This window comes from Rhea americana, unplaced genomic scaffold (genome assembly GCF_003343005.1).
Source record: "Rhea americana isolate MKP2758 unplaced genomic scaffold, rheAme1 scaffold_75, whole genome shotgun sequence".
Taxonomy (NCBI): domain Eukaryota; kingdom Metazoa; phylum Chordata; class Aves; order Rheiformes; family Rheidae; genus Rhea; species Rhea americana.
The window spans coordinates 1,737,005-1,758,602 of NW_028186923.1; the positions used below are offsets into that span (position 1 = coordinate 1,737,005).

Sequence of the window (21,598 nt, forward strand, 5' to 3'; positions counted from 1 at the left end):
GGCACACTTCATTAGTTAGTCACAGCACCAGTGTTTAGATCTGCTTTATTTTGCAGGTGATGAGGCTGGGGAAAAAACTAATACTTTTTTTTTTTCTCTTGATTGCAAATCCCCTTCGAGTACTTAGAAGAAAGGTTGATTTAATGGCCAGTCAAGCAATGATCTCCAAAAGCACAAAGACAAAGCAAAAGCTTCCCCTTGCTTTAAAAGTGCCTACAGCAGGGCAAACATTACCTACTTTTCCTTGACTATAAATGGTTTAATTATAGAGCATAGCAGTTGTTTCCATTTCTACAGAGCAGTGTAGACTCTCACTTCTGACTTAGCTTTCAATTACATCCATCGGGCACAGGCACGATAGGGAAGACCAAAATGCAGCTTCGCTGCCCATCACCCCTGTCCAGCCTCTTTAAAGATTGTTCGCACTGGGAAGCAGCTAGCGAAACGCTGGAATGGTTGCTGTGAATGTGTGTGCGCTATAAAATTATTTTTGCTGTCAAAAATTGTTTTTTTAAGCCAGCCAAAAGCCTACTGGAAATGGCTAGGAGATGGGGAGGCTTTGCAGTCTCTGAGCCAACTTTGTTATTGAGGAGGGGGGAAGAAGCCCTTTAATCTCTTTTTTCTCTGTTGCCCTCATTTTAGAAGAACCCTTCCAATTCTATGTTATGATCAAAATTAAAGCATGCTATATATATGTGTGTGTGTATATGTATGTATATAGGTACATATATATATATCTGCTAAATTTTTGAGCTTGCTCGCCTGCAAGACCAAGGCGTGTGCTGGGACCGCCCGCCAGCCGGGCTGCCTGTATCGCTCRTCTCGTGGTGGCAGCAAATTGTTATTCCTGGAGATGAACCCCGGTGCGTTCCAGGTCGTTCATCTCCGGCAACTTGAGATTTTTCTCCTTTTTGCTTTCTCCGCTGGCGGCGGGATGCAGCGGGGCAGGCGTAGAGAGTGGCCGGACGCTGGGGCTGGGTAGCAATTTGCTCCCCTGTGCAGCAGAATCGTTCTGCTTAACCATAGCAACGTGCTTGGCTTTATAACGCGATGCTTTTGTGCTTTCAGCGTGTTTAAAATAATACCTTTGAATGCATCAAAATTCCCCACGTTGGACAAAATTACAGGATAGGCCGCTATTAGCTTCGGTATTTGTGTGCTGTGATAAGTAGCCTTGCTTTCCTTCATTTTAAATGAAAAGCTAGTTAAAAAAAAAAAATCAGTATTTAGAAGAACTCATGCTGTCATTAATTTTTGCTAGGCAATTATTGGTGTCAGTAATTGAGGTACGTGTTTCTCTGGTAGCACTGAAAGCCCCAGGCCAAGCGGGCCTTACCCTGCTGGAGGTTTTGAAGTAGCAGGAAGGAGACTTGTGTTAAAATGACTGCACTATTGCATGAAGTGGGAAACGTGTAAAGTTACAAAAAGCTTGAAATATTTAGCGTTCGGCTTCCACGGCGTTCACATGCGCCGCGACCCTCTGAAGGGATATCTTGCTCGCAACAGTCAACAGATTTCCCATTTACTCCTGGCATCTCTGTTCCTCTTAATTTCCCTTAGCCGACTGGTAGGTGCAGCGTGTCCTGTCTCTCCTCCTAGCTGAAATCCTGCAGGTTTTATTTTTCTAGGCGTAAAGCTGCGTCCGTTCCCCCCGCCACGGCCCCTTTCCTATTTCGGCACCTTGCTGTCACCTTTGCGGATTTTTGCAAATTCTGCAGCGGCAGCGCYGCTGTCCCCAAGGCCCCGCAGATGCTCGGCGAACAGCTCTTTGAGTCAGCAAATTCACGCGAGGAATATGGGGCGAAAACCGTGTCCTTTCCCGGCCTGAGTGGCTGCTACGACTTGAAGAGGGCGATAAGACCCGCTGCGGGGTGGGAACGAGCCCCTGCCGCGGTGGCCTCGGCAGCYGCAGGAATTTCACTCCTGCGGGTGGTGGTTGCCCAGTCTGGCCCATTCAGTATATTTACAAGCTTCTGCAGAAAATGTTAATTTAAGGGGGAGGATTACTTAGGAAAAGAAGAGTTTGTCTCTGTTGTTGCAGCAGGGTTGTCGTACGCTTCGACTCCTGATATGCAAAGGAAACCTGGGGAAAAAAGAACCTCTCGTTTTCTGCCAGGTGTAAATTAAGCGGCGTGAAGAGGCTTTGCCCCTCGCGCTAAYGCTCTGCCTTGTTTCGCAGCGCATATCGGACCTGGAGGAGGAGAACGCGCTGCTGAAGAGGGAGAAGGAGGAGCTGAACCGCAGGATCCTGAGCCAACCCCAAGGTGAGAAGAAGGRGCCGATGGCTTTACAGCGGCGAGGAGCCCGCAGAGGTAACGGTCCGGGCAAAGCCCCGGCCGCCAAGGAAGCGCGAGCACGGCCAAAGCTCCTCAGCCAACGGGTGTCCAAGGCAAAGCTCTCCTAACGCGCCTGGCGCTTCTCCCGTTTTGTTTWCCCCAGTTGCTGCAATTTTGGCAGGTGAAGTTGAGGGGGGGTCTGCTGAGCCCCTAGCCGGGTCGAATAGCAGGGTTTATGGTCACGCTCACCCTCATCGTTGCAGCTCGTTTTGCTTGGGTTGTGCAGGTCGCTTGGGGCCGCAGTATTAATTGAATTCCTGAAATGGTCTGGGCTGAAAGTTTTCCTGGGTCACGTCAGTGGGCCGGTTACCACTTATTCCTGGCCTCTGTAAGCATGCTCTTTGGAGCATCAGAAAGAGACTTTCTCCACGGAAGGAATTTATTTACATGTAAAATAATTTAAGCCACTGCAATCTTACAGTAGTCAAGGGTTGACATTTGCGTGAGAAAGAGCTGCTGCTGCTGAGCTGTTCCTGTATTAGATCTGGTGATGGTGGCAGGGGGAATAGAGAGAAATGTCTTGAAATGCAGTGAACACCCACAGCACTTCTTAAACATGAGTGTGTTTCCATCATGTGCAGCTCTTACTTGTGAGCAGGTTTGTGACTGGCCTAGGAGCATAGATGAACTGCTTTGCAGGTGATGGAGATTTTCATTAACTCAGCTGGGAGAGGGCTGTGCTCTTGGAGCAGAAGAGCTGGGGCTCTTCCAAACAGCAAGCGGGAAGAGCTGGATTTTATTAGAGTCTATAAATGYGAGAGAAAGGTTATATGTGAGTTAAGGGCTCTTGGCAGAGAACGGTGTGTGAATTAGTCGGCGTTGTTGCACATATGTACAAGAAGTCCATTCGGGAGTGGAGATTACAATTCTCTGTTGCTGTTTCTTATTTTAAAGATGAATTTGCACGAAACACAGGGGAGGAAGATCTCCAGATGAAGAAAGAGCTGGAAGAAGAGAGGTCTCGGTATCAGAACCTGGTGAAAGAGTATTCAAGGCTAGAGCAGAGATACGACAACCTGAGGGATGAAATTACTATTATAAAGGTAACAGAAGTCCTGAAATTACCCCTGTTCTGTTCCATCCTGGGCGCGATGTTGGTAGTGGGATAACGTGACTCACTGATCCCCCAAACGTTTGGCCAAACTGATGCTATTGGGCAGCTCGTGCTTGGTGTTGCTGAGACTGAAGGTCTCTGTTGAAGCCAAAGCATGTACATTCCTTGAGAAAGGACACTGATCTTTCCAGCCTCTCTGATAGCAGTGTAGAGATTTCTATGCATCTTGGCAAAAGCTGGCTCTTTTTTTTTTTTTTTTTTTTTTTTTTTTTTTGGTGATGTCAGTGATGCTGACATGTCAAGTAGGTGTTGAATTAAAGAAAATCTTAGGCTTCTGAAATCTGGAAGCCAAGTCTTTACATTCAGCTTTGCTAAAATTTTAGAAACACTGAAAACTACACGRTAATTAAAGCATGCTGCTGATGAGCTGGAAAGCTGAGTGTCTGGAGGAAGCCCCTCGTGCTGCAGAGAGCAGAAATCATGAGCTCAGATTTGCACGTTCACATTCACCAGCATCTGGTATCCTGAGCAACCTTTAATTCATGCAGAATAATATTTAAATGAAGCTTCTACATCGTTTTAAAATTTATTTTAAAGGATGTTGTTTAAAAGTATTCCCTTCCTAAAGTGCTGTGTGCGTTTCGTGTCTGCATCCTTTGACAGCAAGCTCCGGGGCACAGGAGAAACCCGTCCAACCAAAGCAGCTTGGAGTCCGACTCCAATTACCCATCGATATCGACCTCYGAGCTGGGGGACACTGAGGATGTAATTCAGCAAGTGGAGGTACAGTGACTTGGGCAGGCTGCTCCTGGTTTTGGGGGACTGAGTGCCGCAGGTCTCGCTGTGCAGGGAGCACGCGGGAGGAGCACGGGCTGGAGCACGGCGGCACCGGGGAACATGGCTTTTGCACAGCAGAAATACCCTGCTAATTGCTTGCAAGGGATTGTAAGGTGGCGGTGCAGTAGCGAACACTTGCTCGCTGGTGGATCAGGCTTAAACAGGCTCTAAAAATAATACAGTGCTGTGTTATGCCCAGGCCGGCTTAAAGACTTATGAAAATGCACCCAAGCTGTARTTGCTGTCAGTTATTACTAGTGCTGAGGGCAATGTCATCTATACAGGGAGTCTCCTCCACCAGGATTAGAGTTCCTTGCCCTGAGCATTTTCATTCCCGTTCGCCGTGACAAATACTTTGCTGGCCGGTGCAGTTGCCGTAATCAACAATCCTTCAATGCCGATAAGGATATCATGAATTATTCTATCAAGAATAATTAATCAAGAAGCCTTGGGGGAAAGGAAAGCGATTGTGCTTTGTGTGAATAGGCAACTTTTTGAACTCCATTTTCATGACTTAGGAGCATGCTAAGCATGGACAGGGAATGAGCATTCCTGGGGTCTGCCCTCCCGCTGGCAGGACTGTACTTTGCTTGAGATATTTAGATCTAATTAATATAGGTTAAAGGTGCCAATTAAAAAAAAAATGACTGGCTGAGATTTGAAACCCCTTACAGGTGTATGTAGCTTGGAGAAAGCAGTAACTTGCCTTAAAAGGTTATGGATAAGGTTGGGCTTAGAACTATTGTCTGCTGTCTGGTTCTGTGCTGTTACAACTAAAAGTCACTTGCAGCAGATCAGTGTAAAATGGACCAAGGAGAGCAGTTCAGTGCCCGTGGCGTGAACTCCTTCTGCAGCTGAYTGCTGCAGAAAGGTTGAAGAGGCAGGTGATAGAGAAGCGTGCACCACGTGTGGTGTGTGGTTGTAAAACTCCATCGAGGTCTTCCCCTTTCTCCCCTGCCCTSTTCCCAGGAGGCTGGGATGGAGAAAGCAGCCATGGACATGACACTCTTCCTCAAGCTGCAGAAGCGAGTGAGGGAGCTTGAGCAGGAGAGGAAGAAACTGCAAACCCAGCTGGAGAAAAAGGAGCAGGAAGGCAAGAAAGCCCAGGTAAGAGATGTCTTTGCACTGATGCTGGTATTTCATGCTTGCATTGGCTTCCCRTGGCAGCCTGAGGACACACGGTTTAGGAGTTCAGGTTTGCGTGATGAGCCCCAGTCATGGGGCAGCAAATCCATCAGGGAGATGGGGAGAAACCTCTCTGGCAGCTAAGGACAGCAGGATGGTGGAACAGAGAAGGAAGAGCCCGTGTTATCCCTTGGCAGCAATGTCAGAGCAGCTCTGTGAGGAGTTTTGGGGGCTTTTTCTCCTACCTGGAGGCTCAAAGAGGGAAAGTCCAGGTGCTAGCAATCCTCCACCGCTCATGCAGCTCTGGCTGCATAGTCTCCTTGAGTTCGTACTTGCCTCCTGCTATCATAAAGTGCATAGAAAAAGGAGGCTTTATGTAGCCCTTCAACTTGCCTCTCTCCCATTGATTTTGGAGGAAAGGAAATCAGCAGAGTAACTTGGGTGTCTGTTCTCTGAGAGAACATCTCTTAGGATGGGCTAACACGACTGTAGGATCTATCAGTCTCCTTGTTATGACTGGAGACATCCCCAGAAAAGTGATATGTTCTTTCCAAATACCTACATCATCCTGCCAGTCATGAATAGGGAATAACACCTGGTTGCCATCTCTTGGCGCCCTCTGTGAGGGGCTTTCAGCGGCAGTTCTCGCACATAYATATCTGCAGCTGGAGCCTCGTGGCTGGTTCACGCGGTCTGTGGGGAGACAGCACGCTCTGAAGTGGCATCACCATGTGCGTGGTGTCATGGAGCAGGAAATGCGCTTCCCTCGTCTCTCATCATTGTTACAGAGCCTGCTAATAAAAAGAAGAAATTAAAAAATAAAATAAAAAAAGATTTCCTACCAGTATGTTGAAGATTGTTCCTTTAATTACTGCACTTCTTTGGAAGCTACAATAAGCCGCAGTCCTTAAGGCATTAATGAGAGATTAAACCATTTTCTCCTGAAGTCTTCCACCAGATTTTGTCTAGGTGGAGCTCGTATGAGACGAATTCAAGGCTTAAGTCATTGCTAGTTGTTTTTCCATAGGCAGGGCAAGCTGCAGGTCTACCTTTAGGTATCTAAGCTTAGATGTTGGATTCTGTTAGGGAACCGGGAGCTTTCCTCCTCCATTTAAAGGGGAGAGAAAGCTACCGCTGCGCCTCCGCAAGAGGAGCACTGAGGAGCTACATGGGCTTGGTGTCCTTTCTGCCTTTCTGTGTGCGATCCTGGCCCTGCTTTAGGGCATCAGAAGTGATGTTACACTGAATTTCGCTTAGTTCGAGTCAAGCTGCCRTGCCAGGAGTTGGGCTGGGATTGAATTTATTACTTTAGTGTTAGAGAAATGTTTCAGGAGAAGAGTGCTGCTTGGAAGGGAACCACTGCTGAATGTCAATTTGTAGTACGTTGTTTGCTCAGCCTGTGGTGGAATTGGCCAGTTCCTCAGGCTGCTCTCAAACACAAGTTTGTTCTTTTAATCCTCGCAGGTAATTGAGACGAAGACAGAAATGGCTTCAGACCACGAAGATTTTGCCTACAACAGTCTGAAGGTGAGGAACGTGTATGTAGCGCTGTCGCCTTTGCCTGCCTCTACCAACCAGCTGAGTGACCTGACAGTGGTAATGAATCAAACCCTCCTGTGCCCGGATCTGTCAGTCGGGAATTGCAACTGTGTGGCCGTGTGGAAGACTGCCTTAGCTCCTCGGCCTGGGGAGCAGCCGCTGATGTGTCTCCTTGGGGCAGTGTCTGTTCTGCTGCTGCTCTACCTGTTTCAGAGGCATCCGCAGCAGGAACAAGCCTATGTGCGGTGAAAGGGCTCGTGTCTGCTTCACCCCTCCTCACCATGACTCTGCTTTTGCCCAGTGGAAAACCTTGATTTGCCTTAATATGATACTATTGGTCTCTGCAGCTTGCCTAGCCATAGTTGCAAATTCCTGCAGATGAAGCCCGAGGCATGTTTTGGCCCAGGCTTGACCTCTCCACTGCTTGTCCGCTTTCCTTGGGTGTCTGACATGTCAGGCTGGGCTCTCCTCTTGGGAGGAARACTTTACCTGCCCCTTTGCCAGCTTTGCCATCTGGATCCTCATCCTCTAGAGGAGATGGGTGGTCCTCCCATTCTGTACCCAAATGCTTCYGGTCCTTGCTGTTATGGATCCTTACACCTTGCTCATCCTTGGAGAACTGGTTTCCTGGATTGTAAGGGTTTCTTTTTTGTACTGCAGACCTAAATGTCGGACCTCTATCCCTCTAACAAAAACTGAGGTATAGCTGAGAAGTCCAGGGGGGCGTGTGTTACCCAGAGTAGCTTCATACTAAACCATCTGACAGTAMTAATACCCATTTTTAACATCTGCATTATCTCCTCCTAAGGGTGCAACAAAACGGAAATTAGAGATGACAAGAACTTATGTTCAGTCCTCACTAACAGCAGATCTCCAGYAGTAGCTTTTTCGGCACTTAGTCCATTTGTTTTTCATTCTCTGAATGCGGTATTTTGATTGCACATGTCAGACACGTGGTTCCTGGCTGATGCCTGCTAAGTGTCCTCAATATCCCTGCACAGCTGCTGGAAGAGCAGCACGGCAGGRACTTGCCCAAGTGTCACTGGTTAAACACAGCTACAAAAGCTTAAAGTCTCTTGAAGTTGTGAAGCCCAGTAAAGAAGCAGTTTGGCATGGGAAAACCCCGCAGGTTARAAGTGCCAGCTTCTCAAGTGGCTCCTAGAGTTCTAATACTTCCATGAGTTAAATCTTTTCRTCATGTTTTGACTCTGGTGCAAGTTCAATTGAAAAACATTCATTCTGGCTTCTGSGTTCCTATTTAGCAAACTTCAGTAATACGCTTTTACAGCAGTAGGTAGGTAGTTTGCTTGCAAAAATTCATAATTTTTTAATGCTTGGCCTGAAACAGGTGGAAAATGCACTTGCAAAGAAATAGAGCTTCTCAGAATATTCTTTAAGTGAAGTTGCAAGACAACAGCTTCTCTGCAAGGATCCCTTTGGATCCTTTGCAAGTTTCTCTTTGGAGTTGCATGAAACTGAGCTGAGGGTTGCGGCAATGAGCAGCAACTCTGAGAGACTGATTTAATTCAATACCCTGCTCAGTAAGAGAAAGACAAACTCTCCTGGGCCTCCTCTCTGCCAATTCTTCTTTTCCTCCTGCGTGCTATAGGAAACAGCTGGCAGATGCCCAGCAAATACACACAACTGGTTATGAAGTTAAACTTTCTGGTTGGCAGTCACACATTGCATGGACTGGCTGTATAACAGCATATTTTGGGTCCTGGCACATTAGTTGAATTTCACAGAATCATGGAATCAGGAAGGGACCTCTGGAGATCATCTAGTCCAATCCCCCTGTTCAAGCAGGGTCACCTAGAGCATGTTAGACAGGGTTGCATCCAAGTGGGTTTTGAATATCTCCAGAGAAGGAGACTCCACAACCTCTCAGTAAATATGAATAAACAGTATAAATGTAAGTATACTGTTTATAAACAGTATAAATGTAAGTATATTTATAGATACATACATTTTAAAATATGCATAAAATATAGAAGTCAGTTTGGGCACTGCTGGGATGGTGGTGGAAATGGTGTTTCACAAAGTGGTATCTGCCCGTTTGTCTAGTTTGGTTGAACAGTTTTGTTGGGTGTAAGAGCATTTCTGGATGTCTGTGTGGTAGCAGCTGCTGGGCAAGCACTGGGAGGGGTGTTTATGCTTGCTTAGCGCAGGTTTGGCGTCGGTTCCTTTTGCATCTATCCTGCAAATCCTCCTTGCAGTCATCCTTCCTAGTCACTGAGATGTAGCCCTGAAGCCGCTCGCAGAATGAGATTGCCTGGCCTTTATTCAACAATATTTCATGGCTGTTCAGTACTCAAACCTTCTGTTTGCTTGATACTGAGATACTGATTTTTGACATGCACGACCCCTCAGTGCAGATATTGCACAAAGGAAGTGTGAGTGAGCCAGGGTCCTCAGGTCCTTCAAGGGGTACCTCTGAATTACGGGCTTCTTGTAGTGCAAACTTATTGGACTAATTAGAGATGTGCTTAAAGCAGGTGTAAGTTATGTATCGTTTATAATAAATAAATAGTTTTCAGTAGATGCTGTCCCAAAATGTGCCCAGGCAGGTGTTGAGTTGGCCATGAAGCAGGGCTGGAGGCATGCGAGGCAGGGTCATCTATTCTCGTGGGGAGATTCAGATAGGAGATGTGTCCCTGCGTTATGTCTGTACAGCAAAAGGTTTGTCAGTGAAAAATGTATTTTCTGGCTTGCTTTTTCTGGCTGGGAGAGTGGGAGTGGGGAGGAAGGCCCCAAGGAATCCTTGCAATGACTTTGTGTCCCTAGCAAGAGCCCAGTGCATAATTTGGTTTCTCGCTGTCCGCACAGCTCAGATGCTTGTTGCATCCCCTTAGACTTTTAAACTCGTCATTAAGTGAGCTTCCAGGTTTYTTTTCCTCCCCTGTCAAGTACCAGAAATAGAAAAGAAGGCAAATTCCTAGTATGGCAGCACTGCCCTCTGATTTCCAGAGGCTGACACTTCCCTAGCCTTGCTGGATAAGCCCCTTTCTGAAGGGTGAGGTTATTTTTCCAGTGCTGGTAGGGCTGGGTACCCATTTCACATCTCTGATTGCTGTAGGTGTTGGGACAGGGGACGGTCGGTCCTCCTTGAGGGCAGGCTCCTTAACGTTATATAATAAAATCCCCCCTGTGCCTAGAGAGATCTGAATGTCTATCTGGAGATCATCCCATGCCTGAAGCCCATCAAGGAGCACAGTGGGTTGAAGTGGCAGTCAATGTGTGGGGTCGTTACTTCTTGTCTAAGAAGGGAATGAGAAGATGTTTTCTGCTGGAGGTGATCTTACTACAACATCACTGGATATGGAGGAATTGCAGGATCAAATTCTTTTCTCTCTTCCTCTTTTTTTAATGGCAGATGGTATAAAGTACCTGGAGACGCTCTGTCAATGGTGGTGTTTGTTCTGCTCGGAGCATGCTGTCTGTCCGTATGCCAGATCGGCTATTCTGTTCACACCTCTGCTGCTATATAGCATGCTATTTATAATTTGTAAGGGTTTTGTAATTATACCCCTGGTTGCCTGTGGAAATGAGGCTTACGCAGCTGTGCCATCAGCACCCCTGCTCAAATTGTACAGTCATTTCGGATCCGGTAGCTTGCTTCAGCCAAAGCTGATCGTGAGGTGGGTCTCCCGTGGATGAGTGGGATCAGATGAGAATACCACAGAAAGAGTCAAAAGGCAGGAGGGAGAGAAGCACTCGGATTTGGGGAGGGAGAAGCTTGTACTGTTGCAAACACTGGGAATTCCCGTGGGGGTCGGTCCCTCGGGGAGACCTGGCCTCAAATCGGTCACAAATTAGGTTCTTGCCTTGCTTGTGTCTCAAATTTGTTTTGCTTTGCAATAGTGGGACGCGGTGGCTGCGGTACCTGCCTGCTTTTGGCGTTGCCAGCCTCGGGCCGGGGGCTTGGGGGGAAGGCGRGGAAGGTCCCCCCGGGCCGTTCTGGCTCAGACTTCGTTAATCCTGTCTTCCCCCATCACGCTAAAGCAGATCAGAGCTTCGGCCGTCTCAGCAAAAATGGCAATGCTCTTGCATCGCTCTTCAAGAGAAGCAGGTCGGCGTTGTCCCTGTCCTTCAAACGTGGTGGGGCGAGGACATCCTCCGGCTCCAAATGTTGATCGGGGGGAGAACTGCAACAAGGGCGGCTAGCTAAGCCGGAGGGGGGTCTGGAGAGCTGCAGCTCACCTAACTGGAAACGAGCCYGGGGAAGGGCTGCGTAGGATCGGGGGTTCGGGCTTGTCTGTAATGAGGAGCAAGGTGGAATTTTTGCAGTGATCCCTTGTTTGGGAAGGAACGAGGATGGAAAAAAAGCAAACGTGTTCAGGCTCTCTAAATGCTTTGCGCTTAAAAATAGCATCAACAAGTAGGAATTCTCCCCTAGGTCAYTTTTGTAGCGTTGTTAAGTGGCGACAGGCTCCTGATTGCAGCCTGATAGGAGCTGAGGTGCGGGAAGACGCAGAAATTGTTTCTGGCCTAACTTGATACCAAAATCCTAATCCTCAGCCTGGCATGAACTGCACAGTCAGCTGCGTTCATCGGTAATGGAGTTACGTTAGAGGCATAACCAAAACRGATGGGGCAGTTTATCTAAGCCGGGTAATGGCTTGGTATTTTACAGAGGCAAGAACTGGAATCAGAGAACAAGAAACTGAAAAATGAGCTGAACGAGCTGAGGAAGGCTATTGTGGAGCGGGCGACCCAGAACAATTCTTCCAACGACATCCAGGACAGCTACAGCCTCTTGCTGAACCAGCTGAAGTCGGCCAACGAAGAGCTGGAAGTGCGGAAAGAAGAGGTTCTTATCCTGAGGACGCAGATTATGAAAGCGGCCCAGCAAAAAGAGACAGGCAAAAACATGGTAATTGAGAGGATCTTTCTTTCCCCCCACCCTTTGCTGTTTTATCACTGAAAAACCACTGCCTGCCTGAGCAATAGATAACATTTCTGCTTTRGTAGGCTTTGGGCATCAGGATAGGTCAGGGATTGTAGGAGGCACATCCTCTGGATAAGCAGTGGCCCATGATTCATTTCAGACAGGCCAGGACCATGTATCCCTTGGTAGTCAGTGGTGCTAGAAGGTGTTTGACACCACTGGCAAAGCCTAGACAGTTCACACCAAGGCAAAAATTCTCCATCCCAGGTATGGTTGACAGAGGTACCTCCGAGTATGGTTGTCTGAGRTGGTCCAGGTGATATTTTTTGACAACTGCATTTTTCTGCAAGGAGATGTGATGATGAAAAAGAGCCTCTGGACCAAATTGACCCATGTGATATTGGTGTGGGTCAAATGTGGCTCTGCTTGGATGAACATAAGAAGAGAGCTTGGCCCATCTCATTTGTTTGAGGGCTTTTCTGTTTAGAGGGGCTATTCTGATCAAAGGATGTATTTTCCGAAACTCTCATTTGGGTTTCTTAATTCACTACCCTACGTTTCTTTGAGGTTTTAGCATGTTTAATATTTCAGGCCACACGCCACCTTTATCTTCGTCCTGCCCTTCCTCCAGCTGTTCACCTCTGCCATTCCTGTCTGCATGCGTATGAACCCCTAGAAACTTGACAGCCTCGTGGGTGCCCCGAGGAGGCTCTGTTGAATATGACTGGGAGGTGTTTAGTATTAGGAGCTTGGAAAGACGTGGAGAAATGTGCTGGAATTCACGTTGCTGTGTTTTGTGTGTTTTATTTAGGAAGCAAGCATCAACACCCATGCCAGCTGGCCCAACAGCGACAAGCACGTGGACCAGGAGGACGCAATCGAGGCTTACCAAGGAATGTGTGAGACGAACCGGTAAGTGTGGCCCAGGCAGGGGGAGAGGGTGACCAATCCATGAGAGATGATGGGACACCATCTAAAACTAAAAAAGGTATTGGGGACTGTTATCAGCTTTTGGAGTCTGTTCAGGACCTTGGCCTGAGCATGGGCAGTGAAGCTGGGGCCCCATTACTGGTTTTCCAGCATCTAAACTGAGAGCCAAGAGCATCCCTTTGATTACAGCTTTCCCATAGCGAGAGCTGATATTGCAGACACGCGTCCTTCTCTGTAACAACAGCGGGTTTATACTGTGACCATAAAATCAATCCTTGCAGCCATGCAGGAAAACTTAAAATAAAAAAGTAGTGTCTTGCAAGAGGATAAAATTAAATGGATTAAGCAGCAAGATAATATTTAAAGCAAGTATTTATTTTACTGCAAAGAATTTTAATGCTCGCCTCTGTTTCTCTACCTGTTTATTTGACAAATAGAGTTGTTTGAGGGTTTCTTCCTAAGCAATTTGCATTCAGCAAGGTAGTAAAAAGATACAACTGTTGTGGACTACTGACCTCCTAGTAAGAGAGGTTATGTTTACGTTGTAAAGTTTACTTTGTGAACTAGTTGCAGAAGGTTGTTAGAAGCCCCAGCTGGGAAGGCTGGTGACGTAATGGGATTTTTATTAATGCTTGTATGAACATGAGCAAAAGCAAACTGCCTGTGAGGGTCATATGAAAAATTACGCTGTTTCAGCCCCRTCAGTAACAGGGAGGGAGCTCTTGGAGGGGAGATGCCATCTCTGGCTAGCAGGTTAAATATAATAGCGTTATTATATATAATAGCATAAATATAATAGCTATAGTACTGCCAGTGAGGATGGAATGAAATGCAGAAGTCATCAAATACGCTAAAGTGATCTCGTTTTCCAAAAGACTGCAGAGCTCTCTGCCTGCAAACCCCCGAGCGAGCTGCGGTTTAAAAGCTCCATGCAATCAGACCTTTGCGTTTTTTGGCCTCTGGAGGAGATTTGGGAGCTCTGCAGCCTCCAAGTGTGATCTCTGATTTCCTCTCCTTGCTCCCCCCAGGAATACCTGGCTCTTGCTTGCCTCCTGTATGGCCCTTGGCTGGAAAAATGGCAGTTTTCTGCCGTGAGTTGTCCGATGGCTTGTTAATCGCCATGGGTTTCCCTGTTATGTGTTTTTAGGGGCATTTGTTTGTCTATTTAGTCGCTTTACAAGTTGTAGGCTGGAACAGATAGCAATGAAACAGATGGAAGCAAACGCTGGGGGAAGGTGGATTATTATATTTGTGGGTATAAATTAACGTTCCCTCCTTGCTCCAGCACAAATTTGCAGTCTGTACATAYGTAGCTTCTGTACCTGAACGTGAGAAATAAAACCACTTTCTTTTTCCAATCTTTCAATCAATAAGTATTTCAAGGGAGAGCTTTTGAAGTGGCATTTGCGAGCAGGAGCCAGTCCGCCTCCCGCGGCGCGGCGAGGAGCGCTCCCGTTTCTCTGCGCCCTGGTACAAAGCAAAGATGAACACTCTTCCAAGTGTGATAAACCCGTGGGATTAACAGAACCACCCTGTTAACAGCCCAAAAGCGTGACGGAAGGAGAGGAATCCGGGGTCCGAAGGGTTGCTCCWAGGTTGCCCCAGCCGCTTCGGCTGGGGATGGAGCCCGGCTTTATCCCGRTGGGAGACAGCCCTTTAGTCACTTTATACCTGCGTATAATCCGGATCTTTTCAATGCGGCATGAGGGAAACAAGGAGAAAGACTGCCCCTGGAGCAAGTCCTGCTGCCTGGTCTCGGGGAAAGCCCCTTGATGCCAGGTCAAGGGCGAGCTGGAATTAAAAGCAGCCCCATATAAATACAGTGAGCTCTGATTTTTTTTTTTTTTTTCCTGCTGACTTTTGACTGCAAGGAGATGGAGGGACAAAGCGTCAAGTTTAATTTCCAGCTAATTTTATGCTTCACTAACTGAAAGTAAATCCAAGTGAGCTTTGTTCTCTCTGCTAGTTCTGGGATCTTTCTTTCAAGCTTGTTGTGATTATGGAGTTTTTTCTTAACAAAACATAGAGCTTCCAAAAGACCAAGTGGGGACATCAGAGGAGGCAACCTGATGGCTCAAAGCACATCGGACTTAATGTCCAAAGCTGACTTTTATGATCACTTTGAAGGGACTTCTGCAGACCTGGTGGCTGGTTTCTGCTGGCGCCTCTCGCCCGCAGCCCCGGTGCAAAGGCGATGGCCGGTGCTGACCCTCTGTGCAGGTTCCTTCTGCAGCTGGAAGAGGCCTTCACGTGCAAGGGCTCATACCTCCGCTCACCCATACTTCTGTTCTTATCACTGCTTCCCGCTCTGTGGTGTATCTAATGTGCAATATGCATTAATTTCCCATTTAATTAAGAAAAAAAAAGCATATCTGCGTTTTCAGATGAAGTGCCCTTTATTTTTTGTTAAGAGACGGATTATCTTATGATGCTAAAAGTAACATCTCTGGGATTTGCTATACGTGCGTCTCCTTTAAGCTCCTTGCGTACAGATGCACGGAGAAGCGGGGGAAGTATTTGGGACAGGAATTTCTCTCCCTTTTCCGGATGTGGTTTGCAGAATGCAGGTCAGCAGCTGCTGTCCCAGGAGGACTTTGGGAATCAGGTGCTCATTCAGGCTTATTTGAGAGAAGCAAAAAATAAAAGAAAAAAAGAAAAAAACAACACCCCCACCACATACACACACACACTATTGGCCTCCAGAAGGGAATCTCCGTGATTTCCATCTTGAGGAATTTGAGGAATGCAGATTAAACACTTATTTCCCAGAGCACTTTTAGCTCAGGATAAAGGCACCGCTTGAGTTGATCTCCTTGTTGACCATAAAAGATATGATTAAAAAGGAAGGAAAACTATTTTTCAAAGGAAAATATGTCTTGTGAAAATGCTGCTCATCTGGTGAGAATTCTCAGGTTAATGGTTTGTAATAAATAGCAAAGACCCTTCCTGGGGGTTTTATTTGCTTTTTCAGCATCTAAACAYGTTTTGTTAAAATTATCTGAAACAAAACAGGACCAATTAGCAGATTGATCCAAACCAGTCCAATAAACTCCCCCCCCCCCCCATATGTAGCAGCCTGTAGATCTTTTTGGAACCTGCTGCATATGGGTGAAAATAAGATTTTCCCCCTAAATCTATCGATATGACTTTAACAGATTAATTCTACCAGTGGGAGAATTATGCTGCCCCGAGGACAGAGCCAGGCCTGAAGCGTGCAGTTTGGGAGCAGCATGCTTGGCGCTTTTGTCTTGTGAAAATTTGCAGGAGAAAGCTCATGCGTTGTGTTTTTCCAGTTAAATGTGCAGAGTTTTCCTTGCAAGGCGATGGCATCTGCTGCACCTGCTTTTGAAACAGGAGATGCATCTTGGTTTGGCTCTTTTTTCTCTGGAAGTTTAATGATGTATTAAGTGATTTACTTTATTTTATTATTTCTAAAGGAAAAAAAAAAGAAAACTTTTAAATGCAAGCTGAAACCAAGGAAAATCTTGCAGTAGCGAGTGTTGCTGGTCAGGTTTACCGGCTCACTTCATTTCCTTGTAATGTGTTCCACACCTCATTAAAGAGGATAAATGAGTTCCCTGTCTTTCATAATTTAAAAAAAGAGTGTTAAAAGGAAATGTCTGCTGCTGAAGTGAGAATTTTTGGGGCATTTTTCTGCCTGGGGGGATGTGAAAGAGATTGGATCTTACATGGGTCTGAAAGAAATTGAGGAAAAAAGCATCAAAGGGTGGTTTGAATTGAAGGTTGTTTGGAGGAAAGGCTCTCCTATGTTTGACTTGATGATCAAGGAAACCCTCTATTGATGCAGAAGGCAGAGAATTGATTTTTTTAGAATAGTACAGTTGGTGCAGAAGAAAAGAAGTAGCTAAGCTGTTCCTTGTGTGATCAGAAGAACGTCCTGTTGGTGACACCTGCYAGACTGAAGGAGATCTGGGAGAGAAAGGGGTAAGGTACCCACCTGCAGCGGGTTTTTTAAAACAGGACTAGGTGAAACCACAAGAAATGTGCTGGAARGAGCGTGACAAAATAGATTCCTCCAATATAATGATGCTAGCCAGAGTCTTAATGCAGACGCAGTTGTCCAACAGGTGCATGTTTTTACAGTGTTGCTTGTTTGCCTCGTAGGCTGGGCTGCTCTGAAGGGTTTTACACTCTGCCTGAACTGCATGAGGTGCCTCTCCCCTAGGAGGGTTCGCCCTGTTAGCCAGGGCTTTCCGTAGGGCCTTAATGTCATTTCTGAGCYGTGATAGTATGGCTCTTCTTGCTTTAGCCTGTCGTAGGGCTTGTCCTCGTTCCTTGTCCCGTCTTCTGTTCTCTCACTTACTACTCTTGTTCATTGTTTCTCTCCCCTGATTTTTAAACGTGTGACTTTAATGTAGTTTTGGATTAGCCWGTACATCTTCTAAGTGTTTCCTTGYGATTCTACGAGAAACAATTTTGGCCATATAGAGATGAAAGCTCAGGTTCTGGTCCCCAAGAGTTGGTGGTCTTGGTAAAGACAGAAAGATCTCAAAAATCATGATACACAGCATCTCTTCTAGACCTGCTTTCAGCAGGAGGTTGAAGTAGATGGTCTCCAAAGGTCCCTCCGAACTTGATGTTTGTGTCAGTAGCGGTGAGGAAAGGGCTGCAGAAGTGCCTGGTGCAATGATGTCATTGATGTGGAGGGAGAAGACACCTACACTAGTCAGAGGGGTCCTGTGGGGCACAACCGGGACCTCATGAACTGGCTGTGGTTCTTCTCATCTCATTTAGCATGGTGGAATAGAAAATACAATGCAATGAAAGCGTGCTTTCTTTTTTAAAAAAAAAAAAATGCAATGAGGGTTCTGTACTTTTYCCCCCTTCTGTTGCAATTGACCTTTTGTCTTTCTGTGTCCTCTTGTTTTCTCTTTCTGTCCTTTACTTCTAGCAAGACTGAGGACTGGGGTTATCTCAATGAAGATGGAGAGCTCGGCTTGGCTTATCAAGGCTTAAAGCAAGTTGCCAGGTCAAATACTTTTCCTTTCCCCCCCCCCCGCCACTGCTTTCTCTCTCCATTCTCCTTTTTGCCTGCCCTTTTGTGTATTCTTCCTCTTCCTTCGCCAACAAGCTGCTGTCGTCCATGGAAGAGCTCTCCCTAAAGCGTTTTCTCCCATTCATGAATGTCCCTGGAGCTGGCTGCCCGTGCCCGTGCCGTTGCCCGCGCCGTTGCCCGCCTTGCACGCTCCCCAGGGTCACGCGCCGCTACATGGCCGAGAAGCGAGAGGGGAGGTGAGCGGTGGCCGCGTGGTGCCTTCCTTGCAYGGCGCTGGCCACCTGCCACTTCGGGGCCTCCTGGAGGCACTGGTGTTTCTGGGAGGGTCTCACATCTCCAGACCAGAGAAATGGGGATGATTCGTTTATTTTTCAAAGGAAGGTAGGAACCCAAGTTTATAGAAGAAGCTCGTGTTTCTGAGGGTGTCTCATCGTTAATCTGAACTCCCATGAAGAAATAAAATGAGTAGCAAGTACTTAGTGGTTCGTTTCATGGTGGGCTGGTATTTTCCAACCCTGTAAGGACTATAACTCCTGACAGCATGATTATGAGGCCAAATGCATAATGSTCCATGTTTTAGTAGTTAGAAAATATCCGTTCGTATCTTTTGCTGGGAAAAGGAAGAGAGGTTGGGTTATTTGGATCTTTTAAAAGCAAAAAGAAACAAAAACAAACAAAAAACCCAAATTAGATATCGATTAATGCTTTTCATCCAGAGAGCTTCCGTAGAAGGCAAGCGTCCTTCGACGTGCTCTATCAAACAAACAAAAAAAATGAATTGTGGCTGGCAGGAAACTAGTTCACAGGCATGAATTTACCAGCAGGGCTAGCAGAGTTGTAGCTTTCTTCCCGCTGGCACCGCTCAGCGGTCGAGGCACGTCCCGGGCAAGGTATTGACGCCGGAGTTTTCCTCTCCGTGGCCGTTGCGGTTGCATGCGATGCTGGAGTTTGTCAGCACCCCACCAGTGCGGATGCGTACGGGAGGCAACAACCTTTCCATGAAGGAGTTGGCTGAGAGCTTGCAGTGCTCCCCTCCGTTTGCRGGTGCAAAGTTTGGAGCTCTCGTAAGGGTTCCTGATTTCCAGTTACATGGGCTTTGCTGCCCATCCACCCTCTGCAAACCAGCCTACATAACCCAGGCATCCCCAGGCAGCCGCGGGATACCCATGGAAAAGCAGGGGAATGGCTGGCTTTGGTGACTTCTGAGCACAGCGTATCACGGTGTTAGTACACACATGTGGCACCGTGCAAGGCAGTTAGTATTTTTTTTTTCCTGCTGCTAAAAACTCCTGGTAAAGTCAGCAGTGACTGTGGAGCTGGCGGCCTGGAGCTGAACAGAAAGTTCCCTCTTGCAGTTTCCTTCAGGTAGGTGATGAAAGGCAGCGGAGGTACACGTGTCTATGTATATATTTTTAAACAAAGCTAAAGAAATAACAGTCGTACAAATAACTGGAAGGAATAAAAGGCTTTGACTTCTGCCCTTTTAAAAACTCCCAGCAACAGCAGACGAAGCCCATGGCAGTCTGACCCGAAGGAGCAGCTTGCGTTACATGTAGTTCAGTTTGCAAGAGCAGGAGCTGCTGCTTACAGCTCCTTTAACCGGGAACAGCGGCCCTCTGCGCGCTGAGCTTTTGGAAAACCTGCGGGTCAGGGGCTGTGCTGTTCTCCTGCGCTGCATCTGCTTCTTGCCAAAGGGAAAAGTAAAGTGACCCAAATCCGAGATACAGCTGCAGAAAGAGGGAACTCTTGGAATTTTTGGATCATTGCGCAAGGTAGAAGATGAGACTTAAGTAAATGATTAATGACCGTTTTTGTTGATTGACCGGTTGGCTGACTTTGCAATCGCAAAGACTTTTGTGCATGCTTGTGGTCACAGCTGCCCTCTGAACTCGCGTTGCTGTGTTCTGCTTTGGGCATGTTGAGCCTGGTTGGAGTCCAGGCTGTCCTGMTGCCTCTCCAAGGCCCTTGCCTTCAGGGGCCGGTCTGGAGCTTGTTCATATCCCATGCATGATTTAATCTTCAGTATCGCAAATAGTAAGGTAGCATTGCAATGACAGCCGTAGCACCCCTGTGTGTGTGTGTGTGTCAGTCACTGGGAGGTCCGTTAGCTCCCGCGGGGGACATAGACAAGGATGACTTGTCTTCGAGGATCTGGACTCAAAGCAGTAGTTACCGCCGTGGTGCCAAAATCACTGATGGTTGGATTGGGCTTTTCCTCAGGTTGCTGGAAGCACAGCTCCAGGACCAGCGAAGAGAGCACGAGGAGGAGGTCGAAACTTTGAAGAACCAAGTAGAGGCAATGAAGGAAGAGATGGAGAAACAGCAGCAGGCCTTCCTGCAGACCCTGCAGCTGTCTCCAGAGGCCCAGGTGGAGTTTGGGCTTCAGCAAGAAATTACGCGCCTCACCAACGAGAATCTGGTAAGCGACTGCACTAAAAACCGCTGTCCTTTGCAGCCTAAGGGTTGAAAACYAGGGTTGACTGAGATGAGACAGGAAACGAAGGGGAGGATAAGGTCCTGGGGGCTTTGCCTGCATTTACTTGCATTAATTGGCAGGAGGGAGGTCCTGTGCCCCTCTGGAAAGAGCTGATGGTCATACTCCCCTCCCTTCTCACCTCCTTAACTGTGTGTGTTGTCCAGAGTGAAYGTCGATCTCTCCTGAATTGGTGGTGAGGGCTGCTCAACAACTCTTATTGCGTCTAAATAGCGTTGGAACTGTTTAAATAACAGGCAGGAATAAAATTCCCTGATTGATGTGTTATGAGTAATGGCCTGCTGTAGGCTACACAGGTGTACAGCAGCGAGGGTCCTTGCRGTAGTGGTCACTTGGAGTGGTTCCAGGCTGTTGAGGAAGGAGAGCCCGAGGAGTCCCATTTGTCTCTGCCCCTGCTGTGTCGGAAGTACATCTTTCTGCAAAACTAAACAGTCTTTGCTTTATTGCTCTTCTGTGTGATTAATTATCCGCCCCAGTATCGGGACTTGATTTATAGCACCAAGAAATCCTGTAGAGCTGGCGGAAAACAAGGCAGCTTTTACGTAGCCCCATAGAAGGCAGTGGAAGCTTTGCCACTGAAAACCAAATTGAAAGCGTGGTTTGTATATGGTGCTTTTGTTCAGCTTCACTCCATAACGCAGAGGAGTCGTGAGACCTTTACRAAGAGTCAAGAAGGACCTGAGCACCTGAGGGGAAGTCCGTTCCTGGTCATGTCAGAGGGAGGGAGGACTTGGTCAAGACATGGCTCCCTACCTCCATATCTGGAGCAGAAGGTTACTGCTGGAGACGGCAGGGTGACCTATTCTTTAAAGTAAAGTCCTGGAGAAATCTGCTTTAAAAGCTGTCACTTCTCTTCCTTTCTGACCATGCTTGGAAGGAGCTTGATGGGTTGTTTGCCCTATTGTCCCTKTGGGAAGTAGGTTGGCCCTACTCAGCTGGCCCGCCTGAGGGGTATTTTTGTTTTATTTTTTCTATTTTGTTTTTACACCTATTATATCTTCTGTTTTWTAGGATCTCAAAGAGTTACTAGAAAAGCTAGAAAAGAATGAAAAGAAGCTAAAGAAACAGCTGAAGATTTACATGAAGAAGGTCCAAGATTTTGAAGGTGACTTTGCTTTTGTTGGAGGTTGCAGGTCGGGGAAGAGCGTTCTGGTTTTAGTTCTTTGGCCAGCCTTAGAGAACTGCACGTTTCTGCTCAAGGCTTTTGCTCACACTCCCAGCAATTACTGGTCATTGCTCTAGGGTCACCGTGCTTGTGATTTTTCTGTCTAATTGTATGTTATTTTCTTGACTCTACCTGGACTTCAAATTTTATGCAACTCGTCTACCCTTCTCCTCTTTCTTGGAGGGCCTAGAACTTTTTTTTTTTTTTTTTTTT

The 21,598-nt window shown here is 47.0% G+C and overlaps 1 protein-coding gene across 1 annotated transcript in view; it reads left to right on the forward strand.

The window, feature by feature from the left end:
- The window catches only part of MYO5B (myosin VB), a 90,803-nt gene that overhangs the window by 57,946 nt on the left and 11,259 nt on the right, over positions 1–21,598 (forward strand). The window contains exons 21-29 of the mRNA XM_085322155.1: positions 2,180–2,264; positions 3,231–3,379; positions 4,054–4,173; positions 5,197–5,334; positions 6,817–6,879; positions 11,525–11,764; positions 12,591–12,691; positions 19,947–20,145; positions 21,232–21,325. Of these exons, the coding sequence (XP_085178281.1) occupies positions 2,180–2,264; positions 3,231–3,379; positions 4,054–4,173; positions 5,197–5,334; positions 6,817–6,879; positions 11,525–11,764; positions 12,591–12,691; positions 19,947–20,145; positions 21,232–21,325 (1,189 nt within the window). The remainder of the gene's footprint in view (positions 1–2,179; positions 2,265–3,230; positions 3,380–4,053; positions 4,174–5,196; positions 5,335–6,816; positions 6,880–11,524; positions 11,765–12,590; positions 12,692–19,946; positions 20,146–21,231; positions 21,326–21,598) is intronic.